This window comes from Bos indicus x Bos taurus, chromosome 28, assembly GCF_003369695.1.
Source record: "Bos indicus x Bos taurus breed Angus x Brahman F1 hybrid chromosome 28, Bos_hybrid_MaternalHap_v2.0, whole genome shotgun sequence".
NCBI lineage: Eukaryota > Metazoa > Chordata > Mammalia > Artiodactyla > Bovidae > Bos > Bos indicus x Bos taurus.
The window spans coordinates 4,106,568-4,123,728 of NC_040103.1; the positions used below are offsets into that span (position 1 = coordinate 4,106,568).

A 17,161-nucleotide genomic window follows, 5' to 3' on the forward strand; every position below is an offset into this window, starting at 1 on the left:
TGACTATGCCAAAGCCTTTGACTGTGTGGATCACAATAAACTGTGGGAAATTCTTCAATAGATGGGAATACCAGACCACCTGAGCTGCCTCTTGAGAAATCTGTATGCAGGTCAGGAAGCAACAGTTAGAACTGGACATGGAACAACAGACTGGTTCCAAATAGGAAAAGGAGTACGTCAAGGCTGTATATTGTCACCCTGCTTATTTAACTTATATGCAGAGTACCTCATGAGAAATGCTGGGCTGGAGGAAGCATAAGCTGGAATCAAGATTGCCTGGAGAAATATCAATAACCTCAGATATGCAGACACCACACTTATGGCAGAAAGTGAAAAACTAAAGAGCCTCTTGATGAAAGTGAAAGAGGAGAGTGAAAAAGTTGGCTTAAAGCTCAACATTCAGAAAACTATCATGGCATCTGGTCCCATTACTTCATGGGAAATAGATGGGGAAACAGTGGAAACAGTGGCTGATTTTGGGGGCTCCAAAATCACTGCAGATGGTGATTGCAGCCATGAAATTAAAAGACGCTTACTCCTTGGAAGGAAAGTTCTGACCAACCTAGATAGCATATTCAAAAGCAGAGACATTACTTTGTCAACAAAGGTCCAACTAGTCAAGGCTATGGTGTTTCCAGTAGTCATGTATGGATGTGACGGTTGGACGATAAAGAAAGCTGAGCTCCAAAGAATTGATGCTTTTGAACTGTGGTGTTGGAGAAGACTCTTGAGAGTCCCTTGGACTGCAAGGAGATCCAACCAGTCCATCCTAAAGGAAATCAGTCCTGGGTGTTCATTGTAAAGACTGATGTTGAAGCTGAAACTCCAATACTTTGGCCACCTGATGCGAAGAGCTGACTCATTTGAAAAGACCCTGATGTTGGTAAAGATTGAAGGCAGGAGGAGAAGAGGATGACAGAGGATGAGATGGTTAGATGGCATCACTGACTCAATGGACATGAGTCTAGGTTCTGGGAGTTGGTGATGGACAGGGAAGCCTGGAGTGCTGCAGTTCATGGAGTCACAGAGTCGGACATGACTGAGTGACTGAACTGAACTGATCATGAAAAGACTCTGCCTTAAAATCAACAGCAGAATCTGGGGAGTGCATTCTTGACAGTAAGAGGCCTAAGAGCCTATTCCTGAAGCAGTGGAGACTGGGTACTTCTAAAAACCCAGGTACAATTATTAAATATATGGCATAACTACATATAATTGCCATCCACAACCAAGATAGAGCTCACATTCTCAGACCCTCTGCATCTTGAGAATACTCTGTGTTTCACTTGGGTTGTGCACAACTAACTCTCTGTAAGACTGGAGCCACTGTGTTTATTTTCAGATGCAAAAGGCTCCGAAGGTCACACAATTCAGTGGTTGCATCAGAACTAAACAGATCTGTCAATCCTGTCTGTGCTCTTTTTGCCACAACACCAAAAATAATCAGTTTTCATCCCTAACTCACACTGGCCCTCCCCTTTAATCCATTCAGCTATATTTTAGTAGAATTTTACAAATGCCCTAAGGGAAAGTCGCTCAGTTGTGTCTGACTCTTTGTGACCCCATGGACTTCTTCAGGCCAGAATACTGGAGTGGGGTTCCTTTCCCTTCTCCAGTGGATCTTCTCGACCCAGGAATCGAACCAGGGTCTCTTGCACTGCAGGCGGATTCTTTACCAACTGAGCTATTGAGGGAAGCCCTAAGATAGGTTGAAACATAACAAAAACACCACACCAAAAAATATTTTAAATAAGAGGTAAATGAATATGTATATTGACCTCATGTTGTAAACAGCTCTTTAGTTCATGACCACACCGATTATACTTTTCTGCATATATACACACAGGATACCTGTGACAGTTAAGAGATAAACCTCATGGCCCTTTGTTTCTGCAGCAGAGGAGCAACACAGATTGGCTCAATAGTGTATTAGAGTCATTAAAAAAAAATCCTATCAAAAGGGCAAGAACCTAAATGTTGAGAATACAAACACAGAGCTCATGGATCCCATGGACAGTCCAGCTACTCCCAGGATTGCTGAACTTGTCACACTCCATGTTTGCTGTTCTCTTTCCCTTGTTATCATTTATAAAAAGTAGTACCAAATGCTCTGGGCTAAGCCAGAGATGAGTGAGAGAAAAACACAGTATCTGATGGAGGAGCCCATTAAGAAAGTCAGTAGTATATGATAAAGAATCAAAAACAACAAGAGACAGGTGGAAATAAGCATAATTTTTTTCAAGAACATTTATACATCTGTTTAATTAGATTAGCTTTACAAGCATTTTGAGAGCTTTTTCATAATGAAACACTGCTTTTCAAATTACATGACTTTATAGTCTATCTGTATGTAAATCCTGAAATTCTTTGCCTGCTGTTGATAAAGGTCTGTGTTTTACAGCTGGTTAATATGTTGAATAAAAACAGTATTAGAAGCTTTATCTTTTACCAGGATTAAACACATATAGGCCACAAATAGTTTTAAATTTTGTTTTATATAGAGTCCTGCTTGGTGACAAGTTAACAGTCCCACTAACATGAAAAGAACAGATTTTAAATGGATATTAAAAGAAATGGCTATCCTGATTTCTCCATCCTTTCACAACAATCTCCAAGAAATTATAAACTTTTCCAGAAACAAACAAAAAAAACCCACAACAAAATTTAAAACCTGTCAGGCAAGCACAACCCACAGACAGTAGAATCGGACACTTTGCACAACTGCAGAAATACATATCTGAATGACACAGGGGCTCCCAGATTAAAAGGCTGTTATTGTACACCTTGACAAACAAACCTCCCACCAACATCACATAATTTCTACTCAACCTAAAAATAATAGCGGTTTTGAGCTGTGGCCTAAGGCAGTGCACCGCACTGCAGACCAGGCTGGGGCGGGAGGGGAGAGCGGGGGCAGAGGCACTTACTGTTGAGATGCTGCATTGTACTAATGTTATCCGGGACTAGGAAGGAAGTAGAACAAAACTGCAGTGGGTGAGGAAAACCAGCAATCACTACAATTGTCTCCTGCAAGCTCTCCGAAGTGAGATCACAGTACTGAATATTTAATCCCACCCTAAATCCATGCTGCCAGTTCACTAAACAACTTTTTTTCATGTTTTACATGAACAGTAGCAATCTTTTAATAAAAATTACTGAGCTTTCCATAGAAAAGGTCTCTAACTGAATACAAACTATACAGATGCTAAAACTGTCATAGGTTGAAATATACAGAAATATTTCTGTACACTCACATTATTTTGGCAAAGAAGATCAAGGACAGAGATAGAAAACTGAAGTGGGCCAGGTCTTACACCCATAATTCATGCAAAATACAGATACCACCTTTTGGGCTTTGCTAAACAGCCTAGGAAACTCAAGTCTAAGACATCCATCCTAACTGAGGTGTTACGTAACTCAAGTCTGGGAGGACTTACGTGATTTTGTAGGATTCCCTCTTTTTTCTGAAAAATAAAAAAGAAGACTCATAGAAGTTATCTGGTTTTTTGCTTCGTGCTTTGATTTTTAAGCCGAACATCCATCTTTCAGTACTGACGGAGAGCACCGCCTCTAGGGAGTGCACCAGCAGTGGCCTGAGGAGTCACTGATGTTAAGTCTGTAACAACACCATTCGGTCTGGAGGCACAGTCTCCCCCTGACGCTACCCAACAGGAATGAGGTTCTGATCTGCTGGCCAGATGGGCACAGAAGTAGGAAGAAAACAGCAAAACTCAAAAGTACAATCAACCTGACGGGAAGCACAAGGAAAAGTCTAGGAAAGGGGACAGTACGTTCTACATCTATAGGCTGTACCTGAAAGCAGAAGAAAGCCCTTTATCTTGGGAACTTGATGCTGAGGAGAACCTCAAGTTCATTTAGTGCCAGTCACTGTAGTTTTTTGTGTTTTTTTTTTTTTTTTTAATGTAACTTAAAAGATAAAACCTTTTTACTGTGTATTTTTCTTATAAAACATGAACTAAAAGTTACTGGTAGTAAATGGTAAAGTAAACAGTGACGGTTTTACTGTTATGTTTCACTATTAACAATGTCAGAAAAACAGCAGCAGCAGTCTTTTAGGAGTTCAAATTAGTGTAAGGATTACAAAACAATCTGATTTTTCAGTTGGTGATTAAAGTGCTCCTTTTCTTATTTTAAGTAAAAACAAAATTAATCATTAGTCACTGGCAACAATCATTATAAGAGGCTTTTCAGGGCAAAATTTAATAGTACGAAGAGGTTTACAAAAATAGATTGATGCTATTTTGGGAAATAATACTGTAATTTTTTCTCAATTCAGTTTTGATAAATTGTACCTGATTATACAAAAATTATTTCAAATTCAAACTTGACTATATAAAAAAAGGGAGAGATGAAATGAACTCAGCTAGATGACAGATCTGGTAAAATATAAGAATGAAAAAAATTCTACCTAGGGCACTTATTTCATGTCCAGATGTAAACACCACTTTCAGTTGGTAACTCATATTCCTCCCATCACAGGTCTGGAGTCAATCATGCAGTACAAAGCCACACAGTCAAAATCTTTGTTTTGATGCAACACAAAAAAGTCGTTTCTGTTTCCTTAAACTGCCAACTGGTTGTCTATTTTTCTTTATCCCATTTATTTGTATTCACAAGTTAACAAAGAGCGTCAATAATTATTGTAGGTGAAGTGGGGTATTGCTGATGAAAGGCTCTATAAGACGTCTTTACTGATCGAATCAGAAGGTTTATTGAGTTCAACCCTCACACCTTTTTCACCTGCAAAGTAAAAAAAAAAAAAATTCATTCATTCATTAAGTACCAGAGAGCTTCTGTTCCTGCATCCCACTGAGCTCCTAACAGTGTGCACAGCATTTCAACTTGCAAACACACATCATTTGAGAGTCATCACACCCAGATTCCCAAAAGTTACCCTCAGGGTTGATTACGGTAAATGCAGGGACTCTGGACTAGTAAACCTTCAATGGGAAAAACCACTTTCTACACAGGGATAATGATTTTTGTCTTTTTTTTTTGAAAAACAAACTGAATTGCTATAAAATATTAATAGCAGTGTGTTCAGCCTCACTGAAAGCACACTACTAGGCTTCTGTCACAACAGTGACTTTGAAAATAAACAGAAACTCGTGAATATTCAATTTTTATAGTTTTATAGAAGGCTGATGTGGGATTATCCATGGCTGGTGACAGTACAGGTAGTCAAATCAGTAATGTGAACTGGAGCAGATTTGTGAGATACAAAGTGGGGTTAAAGAAGAGACAGGTCGGCAGTCCATCTGCTGGAAACCTCAGGCCCAAGTGCTCCAGGAGGGCATCCACAAGCGGGGGTGACTAGACGCCACTTGCAGATTGGACTCCGCATGCCTGTCAGATCCACTGACTACAGCATCTCAATTCATCTCCTTTGCGTTAATTTTCTTCATATCCACATTTAACGTGGGAGTTCTGGATTATTCTCCAGAGCATATACATCTAAAGAGGAAAGGATATTACCTTTCTTCCATGGGGAGAATGAGATGAAGACAGCCTATGACTGAGAAGGATAATCACAGAAAACTCAGTTTGCTCAAACCATTTCCCCAGATTGCTCTGTTTCAAACTTGCCTCACCTTTGGGCAATTTTGATGGTTAAAGGTGACTTAAGAGCAGCCTTCTTCTAAATAGAGGAATTAAGAATCTGACAAAAACAAAGAGCAAGGCTTCTGGCTCGTGGACAGCACCGCTTGGCTGCGGAGTCTCTTCCTTCTAGGGTACCCAGGCCCCAAATGTTTACCTGTTAGATATTTTACTTTAGCTCGCGCTCTCTCATCTGCATCAAAATACCAAACAGTTATTGCGTACCTAAAAGAAAATTTAGAACAGGGTAAGAATGAGCACACTGGGAGGAAAAAAGGGAATGCTCTTGCAAAGATCTAGTAAAACTCATCATGGCAAAACAACACCTAACTTGGAGTGAATGACATCAGGTGATACGTGGGCACAGTATCACTTGGATAACCCACTTATCCAAGAACCCCAACGGTCAAGAGCATAACACAGAGGCAGGACTAGCTCAAATTAACACTGCAGAGTTTGTGACTTTTTATGGTTTTCTTAGTACCTACATAACCGGTTTATTATCTGTTTTGCAAGCCTATAGCAGATTAGAAACAGACACCAAGAAGGAAAGAGTGGCTGTCAGAGAAAAAGCATGTTATCAATAGCGTTCCAGAAGAAAAGAACAGAAACAGGAGGACACCAGAGCAGAGGCCTGCAGAGCAGGGGAGAGTGGGCACTCTCAGCAACATCAGAGGATGTCACTACACTCGTAACAACAAAGAGTCATGACAGGCGTTTATAATTTTACAACCTGGAGTCATCAAGAAAGTTCGATCATGCGAAGAATTTTTTAGGATTTTAATCAAAACAATTGTACTATGTCTTGTTTCATTTTTCTGAAAATTTCAATCATTTGGAACATCTCATTTGACAAATGAATGAAGACTCTCGTTTAATAAAGACCACAAAGCGCTTAGTTACACTTTTTGGTACTAAAAATGCAGAAAATCTGCAAACACCACAGGGAGTGAAAGCATGTTGGAAAGGATCAGCTCCTTAGAAGAATGCAGCAATCAGTAAAGTGTCCTGCAGATTCTGGCCTGTATTCACTGGGAAAAAACAATACTGATCAAATGAACCAGCAAACTGTCTGCAGTCAAGAGTCAAAGGCAGAGCAGAGGCAGAGCCTGGGAGGCTGGAAAGGGACAGAGCCGAGGTCAAGCTCGGCTCCAGAGATCCAGCCCCTATCCTATCACACAGGTGGCCATGGCAATGGGGAAGGTACACAAATATTTTCCTCTGTCTTTTGCACCCGCCCCAAACTCTTAGTTCCTCAGTAATCAGAGTTCAGCTATCTGCATCAGGTCCCTGCACTGTCCAAGGCCTTCCCAGAAGACAGCTGTAAACCACCACACATCACTGTTTCTCCTGCCTCATCCCCTATCTCTTTAGATTCCTCCTCCACATATCTGCCTCTGCTCTGACTCCACAGCCTCGCCCTTTCCTCCCAGCCTTGCCAATACTGTCTACTCCTTGCTTCTCCTCACTCCAGGCCCAGCAGCTACACTAGACCAATCGATTCCAATGTAAGACCACTTTTTCCTCCTCCAAACTCCTGGAGCGACCCATAATTGCATGGCATCTATTCATTACCTAAAATGTTCACTCTATCTCCACTGAGAAAGGATACACCACATCACATTCAAGACTCAATACAAAGGAAGATCAATGAAGCAGTTTCAAGTTCAGAAATGATTTTTAAGAAGCAGTTGGGGCTGAGATGGGCACTGGGGTGATGGAAGGAGAGACAGGATCCAGGACAGAGTCTGCGATGTGATGGGATCCCCGGGTTCCACCCAAGAGCTCTTACGGCCTCAAGTCACACCACTCAGCCCGCTACTCACTAAGATGCATAAGGGCTGAGGCAACACGGCTCAGAAAGAAGGAAGGAGGGACAGGTGACAAAACCTTCACCGTCTGAACCTCATGAAATAATACAACATCACTGTCAAGAGGCAGCTCTTCCTGTGTTTCTAAGGGATCTCACCAGATCTAAGCCACTGTGTGCCAGTAATTCACTATAATGTCCCAAATCCCTTCTATAATGAAAAACAGGTATTGAAAAAGTACAGCTTTTTTTTTTAAACAAATATATATTTTGCTAACAATGTAACATCTTCCATTTTAATAGTCTACATATTTTAATTAGGTCATGGTAAATGGTAAAAAAAAACTTTAAGAATACAGTAAAAAATTGGTTTAGAAAATGAAACCTTGTAGAAAGAGTATAAAGCAGAAAATGCAAAAAACAGTATAAGCCTAAAAGATGCTGTATATTAAAGCAGAAGGGTAATTTTTTTTAACACACCTTTTCTCTACTTCTCTTTGCTGTATTCTTTTTTCTCTACACTTCCACTCTCTGATTATGTATTTTTCTACCCTGTATCATTTTTCCATACCATCCCTCTGCCCCCCACTTCTGCTGGACCCCCTTTAACAAAGCTGCCCTTTCTCTTCTCTGCCTAGTCCTTATTCCCCACGTGAATACTCTCACCAGGTCTGAAAATGGATACTAGTTAAGAGATGCACAAACCAAGGAGACAGGCCTGGGAAGACAAGAACCCTGAGCCTCCCTGTCTCACCCTAGACAAGGAGGGGCTGCACAGAGACTCAAAGACATTTGGGACTAACTGTGAACACCCTTATAAAATCATTCAGATTAAAACAGTCATGACTGAAGCCTTATGATAAAGGTAACTGAAGGACAGGAAGATATTCATTAGAAAACGTTCACGTTTATGCTATTGAGCCCCTCCTATCTTACTATGCTCTTTACCAATTTTTTTTTTCCTTTAAAGGAATACTACCTTGTAGCATATGCTGGTTGTACTTCATGAGGGTTGCGACGGTCAGACCAGAAAAACAGCAGTCTATCAAATTTGGGTTCAATGTCAGCAAACTGGGCTTTGCCTTCTGGAAAAATTCGAAGTATACCTCCACTTACCTAGGAAAGGAGCCAAATATGTAAATATGAGCAACCAAGAATGCAACAAAATTAAATTTAGGGGGAAAAGACCACTTCAGTAAATCGAGTCTTAACTGTTCACATAACATCTCAATTAATAATGTCTGGAATTGAGATTTCAAGTACATGCAGAGATACAAGGAAAAATTCATTCCTTGTTTTAGGGAATTTTGTAAATATTTGATGAAACAGATGAATATTCTCTGAACTCAAAAGTCTTAAAGTGACACTTGAAAGTCTGAAAAACTAGTAAGCATTCCTTATTTATGTACGGTGATGACTTGCTTTACCTACTCTTTTTTCAAATCATTCTGAAGAAAATTACTACAAATGATTGTGTCAAAGAAATAGTTCACCATATTTTAAAAGTTCAACAGATAATATTAATAGAGCAGTCTTATTTAAGGAACTCAATCTATCAGGAGAAAGTGTCATTTATCATCAGCACTGGGCCTATATAATTGAACTCGTCCACAGAGGGCCACTACCATTTACCCCAGTAGGTATCTGTCTCTACGGGAGACCAGAGGGACTCCCCATGCATTCTGATACCGACTCTTCCAGGATCTGTTGCTGGCCCTTGCTGCAGTTCAGTTCAGTCGCTCAGTTGTGTCCGACTCTTTGCGACCCCATGAATCGCAGCACGCCAGGCCTCCCTGTCCATCACCAACTCCCAGAGTTCACCCAAACCCACGTCCATCGAGTCGGTGATGCCATCCAGCCATCTCATCCTCTGCCGTCCCCTTCTCCTCCTGCCCCCAATCCCTCCCAGCATCAGGGTCTTTTCCAATAGTTAACTCTTCACATGAGGTGGCCAAAGTACTGGAGTTTCAGCTTCAGCATCAGTCCTTTCAATGAACACCCAGGACTGATCTCCTTTAGGATGGACTGGTTGGATCTCCTTGCAGTCCAAGGGACTCTCAAGAGTCTTCTCCAACACCAGAGTTCAAAAGCATCAGTTCTTCGGTGCTCAGCTTTCTTCACAGTCCAACTTTCACATCCATACATGACCACTGGAAAAACCACAGCCTTGACTATATGGACCTTTGTTGGCAAAGTAATGTCTCTGCTTTTGAATATGCTATCTAGGTTGGTCATAACTTTCCTTCCAAAGAGTGTCTTTTAATTTCATGGCTGCAATCATCATCTGCAGTGATTTTGGAGCCCCCCAAAATAAAGTCTGACACTCTTTCCACTGTTTCCCCATCTATTTCCCAAGTAGGGAACAATTCAGACAGATGTCATTGTGGTGATTATAATCTTGGCAGGACTTAAGCAAGGTAACCCCCACCCAACTGAGTAACTCTTTACTCTTGAAAAACTAAACTCCTAACAAGCAGACTCCTGAATTGAACGGAATGTTGATACTTGATCAAGACACTGTGGAGGCTGAGCCTATTCCTCAGTTCCACAACAGTCAGAGAAGCTGTTCACCAGGCTCATAGTCAAGTGAGTTAGATTCAAGCTACTTGGTGCCCTTGCCCGCCTTCTGCAGGTTCAAGCATTGCCCTGAGAGGCTCCCAGGGCACTTGTGAACATCTAAAGGGGGTCTAGACTGTGACAGACAGCGTACCTTCTTTTCTCTTCCTGCTTCTCTCTGTCCTTCCCCTGGAGTCAATGGGAATAGAGATAGGTTTTAAAGCTTCCTATCTTCCTCTGCAAGGAGATCCAACCAGTCCATTTTGAAGGAGATCAGCCCTGGGGTTTCTTTGGAAGGAATGATGCTAAAGCTGAAACTCCAGTACTCTGGCCACCTCATGTGAAGAGTTGACTCACTGGAAAAGACTCTGATGCTGGGAGGGATTGAGGGCAGGAGGAGAAGGGGATGACAGAGGATGAGATGGATGGCATCACTGACTCGATGGACGTGAGTCTGAGTGAACTCTGGGCGTTGGTGATGGACAGGGAGGCCTGGTGTGCTGCGATTCATGGGGTCGCAAAGAGTCAGACACGACTGAGCGACTGAACTGATTTTCCTCTGGGAAGCGTTCCCTGACTCCCGCATCAGGTAGCCTTGCCATGTGTTCCCACAGCAATCTGTCCCGCACTTGGTATAACCAACTGTAATCACCAGTCCATCTGGTCTGCACCCTCCACTGGAGCCCAGCTCTGTGAGGGAGAGCTCCATTTCTGCTCGGTTTCCAGTGCCCACAGCACCCTCTGGTACAGTGTACTTATTCAGAGCAAAATCTTGCAAGGAAAGTTTTCAGTTTTACATATAAAAGCACTGAAGACTTTTCTCTGCTTATGTACTAATTTAAAAATTATATACTGATGACCTTAGATAGGTCATATAAAGGATCAGCCTAGAAAGAACCTAGACTCTAACAAAATGTGGAAGAGTTGATCAAACATATTTCTAATTTTCTAGAGATTTACAAAATGTGAAAAAAAAATGTTAAGTTTTAACTAAATTTACACCAGTTGTTTTGTATGTTGAGCTCAAGGTGAATTAACAATTTCTTGATTTCAAACTTTGAAAGTTTTAACAAAAAAACCTCAAAATATACTAGCAATAAAACTTACCTCCATTTTGAACTTAGAGTATAGGACAGAGGAAATTCTTTCTTTTCAAAAAACAACAATATTTTTTATTTTTAACTGCTTGTCACACTTCTATAATATTCTTGCATTTGTTACTTGCTCTTTAAAAAAAAAAATTCATTCGTTTTATCTTTGGCTGTGCTGGGTCTTGGCTGCTGTGCACAGGCTTCCTCCAGCTGTGGAGAGTGAGGGCCACTCCCTAGTTATGGAGCGTGGGCTTCTCATTACAGTGGCTTCTCTTGCAGAGTACAGGCTCTAGGGCGCATGAGCACAGTAGCTGTGGCTCCCCAGCTCCAGGGGACAGGCTCAGGAGTTGCACGGGCTTAGGTGCTCCACGGCACGTGAGACCTTCCTAGACCAGGGATTGAACCTGTGTCTCCTGCATTGGCAGGCGGATTTGTTACCGCTGAGCCCCCAGGAAAGCCTTGTTACTTGTTCTTTATTTATTCATTTTATCGAGGTATAGTTGATTGACAATATTGTAATAGTTTCAGAGGTACAGCAAAGTGACTTGGTTACACATATATATGTATTTTCCTATACTCTTTCCTGAAAATTCTTTTCCACTATAGTTTATTATAAGATATTGGATACAGCTTCCTCTACTAAAAGTAAATCCTTGTTTATCTTATATATGGTAGTGTATACCTCTTAATCTCATCCTCCCAATTTATCCCTCCCCACCTTCCCCTTTGTTAACCACAAGTTTGTTTTCTAAGTCTGAATCTATTTCTAAATATTTTGTAAATAAGTTCATTTGTAGTATTTTTAGATTGTACACATAAATCATACATAATAATATTTGTCATTCTCTTCTGACTTACTCTGCTTAGCATGATAATCTCTAGGACCATCCGTGTTGCTGCAGATGGCAGTTTCATTCTCATGGCTGAATAGCGTTCCCTTGTAAGGACTTCTCTGCCCATTATCTGCTGGTAGATGCTCAGGCTGCTTCCATGTCCCGGCTACTGCAAACAGTGTTGCTAGGAACACTGGGGGTGCATGTATCTTTTTGAATTAGAGTTTTCATCTTTTTTGGATATATGTCCAGCAGTGGGATTGCAGGATCATATGGTAACTCTTCTAGTTTTTAAAGGATCCTCCATATTGTTTTCCAGAGTGGCTCCACCAATTTACATTCCCACCAACAGTGTAGGAGCGTTCCCTTTTCTCCACACCCTCTCCAGCATTTATTATTTGTAGACTTTTTGATGATGGCCATTCTGACCATTTTGTGAGGTGTTACCTCATTGTACTTCTGATTTGCATTTCTCTAATAACTAGTAATGTTGAGCATTTTTTCACTTGTCTATTGGCCATATGAATGTCTTCTTTGGAGAAATGCCTATTTAGGTTTTCTGCCATTTTCTGACTGGGTTTTTGTTGTCATTATCGAATTGTATGAACTGTTTGTGTATCTGGAAATTAAGCCTTTGTCAGTCACACTGTTTGCAAATATTTTCTCCCAGTCTATAGGTTGTATTTTTGTTTTAAGTTTGACTAAGTCGTATTTATTTTTGCTTTTGTTTCTATTGCCTTGGGAGACTGACCTAAGAAAACACTGGTACAATTTATGTCAGAGAATATACTGCCTATGTTCTCTAAGTTTTATGGTGTCATGTTTTATATTTAAGTCTTTAAGCCATTTTGAGTTTATTTTTGTGTATGGTGTGAAGGAGTGTTCTATTATGTGTGTGTGTGTGTGTGTGTGTGTGTGTATATAAAATATAGCAACTTCACTGATTTACATGCATCTGTCCAGCTTTCTTAACACCATCTGCTGAAGAGACTGTTTTTTTCTCCATTGCAAATTCTTGCCTCCTTTGTCAAAGATTAATTGACTGTAGACGTGTGGATTTATTTCTGAGCTCTCTATTCTATTCCATGGATCCACATGTCTGTGTCTGTGCTAATACCATGCTGCTTTGACTACTATAGATTTACAGCACTGCCTGAAGTCTGGAAGGGCTGTGCCTCCAACTTTGTTCTATTTCCTCAAGATTGCTTTGGCAATTCTATATAAATTTTAGGATTACATGTTCTAGTTCTGTGAAAAATGTCATGGGTAATCTGATAGGGATTGCATTAAATCTGTAGATTGCTTTAGGTAGTATGGCCATTTTAACTATATTAATTCTTCCAATCCAAGAGCATGGGATATCTTCCCTTTTCTTTGCATCATCACTGATTTCCTTAATCAGAGTTTTATAAGCCTTAGCATATAGATTAGGTATATTTCTAGATACATATTTTCTGACGTGATCTTAAACAGGATTTTTTCTACCTTCTCTTTTCACTGTTGGCATAAAGAAATGCAACAGACTTCTATATATCAATCTTATACCCTGCCACCTTATTGAATTCATTTATTAGTTCTAATAGTTTTTGTATGGAGTCTTTAAGGTTTTCTACAAGAGTATCAAGGACAGAGGATATTCTTTAAATCAGTATGGTACAGAAAGATTACTGGATCACTAAGTTTTAGGATATGCTTTTAGAACAGGACTAAGTTTTTGGACATTTAGGACCTGGTGATTTTCATTTATGCATATGTATGTGTGGCGAAGGAAGGTGTTTTAAAGGTTATTTGATTTTTAAAAATTACCATGGCTACACAAGTGTGTTCACTCTGTGAAAATCCACTGGGCTATATATTATGTTCACTTTTCTATTTTGCTTCAATATATGTAAATAAAAAAGATTTTAGAGAAATCAACCAAAATTAGTTTATACAATCTCCAATGCAATCATACATGACACATTTCTGAAGTTTAAATCTTTTAAACTTAAGTGAAACTAAGGCTGATATTCAGGGAATATATTTTTGAAACAACAGAGATTAGGTGTATTGTACATTCTGACTGTACCATAGAATCTGTCAGTATTGATAAACTTCATAATCAGAGAAAGAAGTCCTGTCTCCAACAGTCTAACAACTCAATGCCAAACAACATCTCTGCAACAATGCAAAAAATAAAATGTAGGCGTTAAATAGCAAATAATTCTTAATAATCATTTATACATAATCTCCCTCAAAAGTCGTAATAGAGCAAAAAATTCTCATAAGTGTTTTGGGTATTATTTTAACAAAAGATACTTCTGTAAAAGTTAAATTTTGGATGAATGCTTCAATATCCAAAATAAGGGAATCTACTTTTTGAGCTATATTAGTATCTGTTTCATTTTAATAAAGATCCACCCCTAATACCTTACAGTAAAGCATATCTAAGGAGAAATGTTTAACTGTTCCACATTTTAAAGTCAGTCTCACCTATGAGGAGTATTTGTGAGAAAAGAACACCTGTAAGATAAAAAATAAATGCTCAATTAGGTGGCATACCTTGGCATCCCAGTCTTTATTAAGATAATATATACATGTCACACATCTTCCATCTCCATTTGGATTATCGACATGACGTACGTAACCTGTTCCATTGCCAGGGTAACAAGCAACCATGGCCTGTAACAATAATAATAATAATAATAATAAATTTAATAGTCCAACTATGAGTAAAAAGGGAAAACAGCTTATAACAAAGATCTCTGATTTTTGGCTATTCTGACTTACATTTAAATTCTTTCTCTAGTAAAAAATCATGTTTGTAGATAAGAAGAAGTAAAGACCTTCTACATTTATGTGTATAAAAAGCACAGGGTAGGCTGGTGAACAATGCAAGGTCTGGAGAACTGTCTCACAGTGATGGGAAGAGCTGACATGGAAGGATCAGAGAGACTGCAGAAAGGCCTCTCTTTTGTGACCTTTATTCATGCTGATAATCAAGATCAAGTGGGCTTTGTCCTGCTCCATGGAAGATGGCCATTCTCCCTGAGCTCACCACAGAACATCTATGTTACCATTTGACAGTCACAAACCACCTCCAACACTGTCTCTGAGTGGAACCAATTTGGAAAGACACAATTTAGAAGATCAATGCTGAACATTAACTCATTTAATATTAATGAGACTAAATGACAAATTAGCATGTAACACGCCCCTCTGTTAAGGAAACTGAGGCCCAGGACGGTTAATGTTCTTAATGACACATGACAGGAGATCAAGTATGAATGTGGGCAATCTGGCTTCAGAACCCAAGTTACTGACACTACACTATGTTATTCATGTAACACACCGCTATACTCGTGTGTGTTGGGGGTCAGGGGGTGGAGAGTGAAAAAAGAAGACTGCTAGCTGGCTATTGCAGTTTGTTTCCAGGAGAAAAACAAAAACCAGGTTGACTAAGGTGGCAAGGTAGGATGTATTGTGAAGGCAGAAAACCAACAGGGTTTGCTCATGGACTGGAAGTGGAGAAAAAGGAGAGTGAAGGATGATTCTGCTGTTTCCAGCCTATGTAACTGAATGAATGGAGTATTTACTAAAAACAAAAAAAAAAAACCCAGAAATACTAGGTGAAAGAGTTAACACCATGCACAGGGTGCAAGAGGAGCTTCCCAGCAGGGGTCCTGATAAGCCAGATATTCCAGAGTAGAACAAAACTGAAGACACTATGATTATGCTTCAGAATGAGAAGTTTGTGTTAGGCTCTTCTACATTGTTCTCCTTTAGGGTTCTATGGCGGTACCTAGGGGTGACTGATAGGCAGTCCAGAAAAATGTTGTTCAGTCGCTAAGTCATGTCCGACTCTTTGCAACCCCAGAGACCCATAAAATGACAAGAGACCAAACAAACAGGTCTTGCCCCAACCCTCAACTGGGATACCATTTATCTGGTTCCACTGAATTCCAAGCGAGACTTTTTGGAAAAAATAAAAGATGTAATAAAAGTTTTAAACAACTGTATTAATTAAATTTTATAATCCTGAAGTAGCTCAGTTACCTCCACCTAAATGTATTATCTGAGGGGCCATTATCACCGGAGCCTTGTCTGCTGTTCCCTAGAGCCCTTTAGCTCTGCTCTGGTGACAGGGACACCACGGAGTGAAGAGAAAGGAAGGCAGGGGAAGGGAGTCAGTGCTACACAGGGCCTGCCTGTTTGCTGACTCAACCTGTCTATAGCAGCCATAGCAAAGGCAGCAGGACATTATTACAACTGTAAAAAGGATAAGATGAGAAACCCCACAACCCAGCAAACTAGAAGGCCTACTGATAATCAGAGCTAAATGCAGGTGGCTATAAAACGAGTAATGTATAAAAGAGAAAGAAGCAAGAGGATCCTACTCCCAGAAGACAGACAAGCCCTTCTGTGCCTACAACTAGAGACTCTAAGAGGAGAAGGGAAAACCAAGCACAGCCAGAAAAAGCAGATCACCTTGGAAAACCTGAAACCTGAAGGAGTCAAACTCCTAGAGCTTCTGGGGAAAGATAAATACTGCAGGAAACATGCAAAGATTTGGGAGGGTAATGAATTCACTCAAATATCTGCATGGCCTAAACACGACACAATGAAACGCACTGAGCAATTCACGCATGTCCTGAAACTCCTCCCCACTTGGAGTCTAAAAAACATAAAAAGACATTTCTATAAAATCTCATGAAATCTAGAAGCTGTTATGTTTAAAATAAGTATTCACATTTAAAGAAATGTGAATTTAAACAAAGTTATCCTTAGCTACAATTTGGACTATCAAAATTTTAAGTTTCTTAAATGTTACACAGTGCTTATAGGTTTTATATAACATTTATGCTTTATGTCTTAATTGATAATTTTGTTTTCTAGGTATATTATATATATATATATATTTGTGTAAAAAAGACTATTGCTATTCTTGATTTTTTTTAATATACAGGTTCTTGTTCACAATACTTTTAATAAATTCATCTTCTCTTAATCTCTTGGTAAAACAATAACAACTCATTCCACACCTGGTTTTACCTGCTTGAGACCATTATTAGTCTAGAAGTCATTAGCAGTATTAAAAAGTATTATGAAATACCTACAAAATCCCACTACAAAAAGGGTCAGTATGGTATGTCTGAAAGGGCTTAGCTGGAAAGAAAGAAAACACCAGGCACTTGCAAATCAACTGATAAACTGAATAGTACAGATAAGAAACAGAAAAGGAATTCGGAAGAAAGGAATTATTCATGTGGGAT

General features: G+C 39.7%; 1 protein-coding gene across 2 annotated transcripts in view; it reads right to left on the bottom strand.

The window, feature by feature from the left end:
* Positions 1-2,217: 2,217 nt before the first annotated feature.
* EGLN1 (egl-9 family hypoxia inducible factor 1) overlaps positions 2,218-17,161 on the bottom strand; it is a 63,183-nt gene continuing 48,239 nt past the window's right edge. The window contains exons 2-5 of one of the 2 annotated variants that reach the window (XM_027531119.1): positions 14,451-14,570; positions 8,409-8,545; positions 5,777-5,844; positions 2,218-4,761 (exon numbers count right to left, since the gene is read on the bottom strand). In XM_027531119.1, the coding sequence (XP_027386920.1) occupies positions 4,697-4,761; positions 5,777-5,844; positions 8,409-8,545; positions 14,451-14,570 (390 nt within the window). In that variant the 3' untranslated portion in view covers positions 2,218-4,696. The remainder of the gene's footprint in view (positions 4,762-5,776; positions 5,845-8,408; positions 8,546-14,450; positions 14,571-17,161) is intronic. The other variant, XM_027531122.1, reaches the window with a different exon arrangement.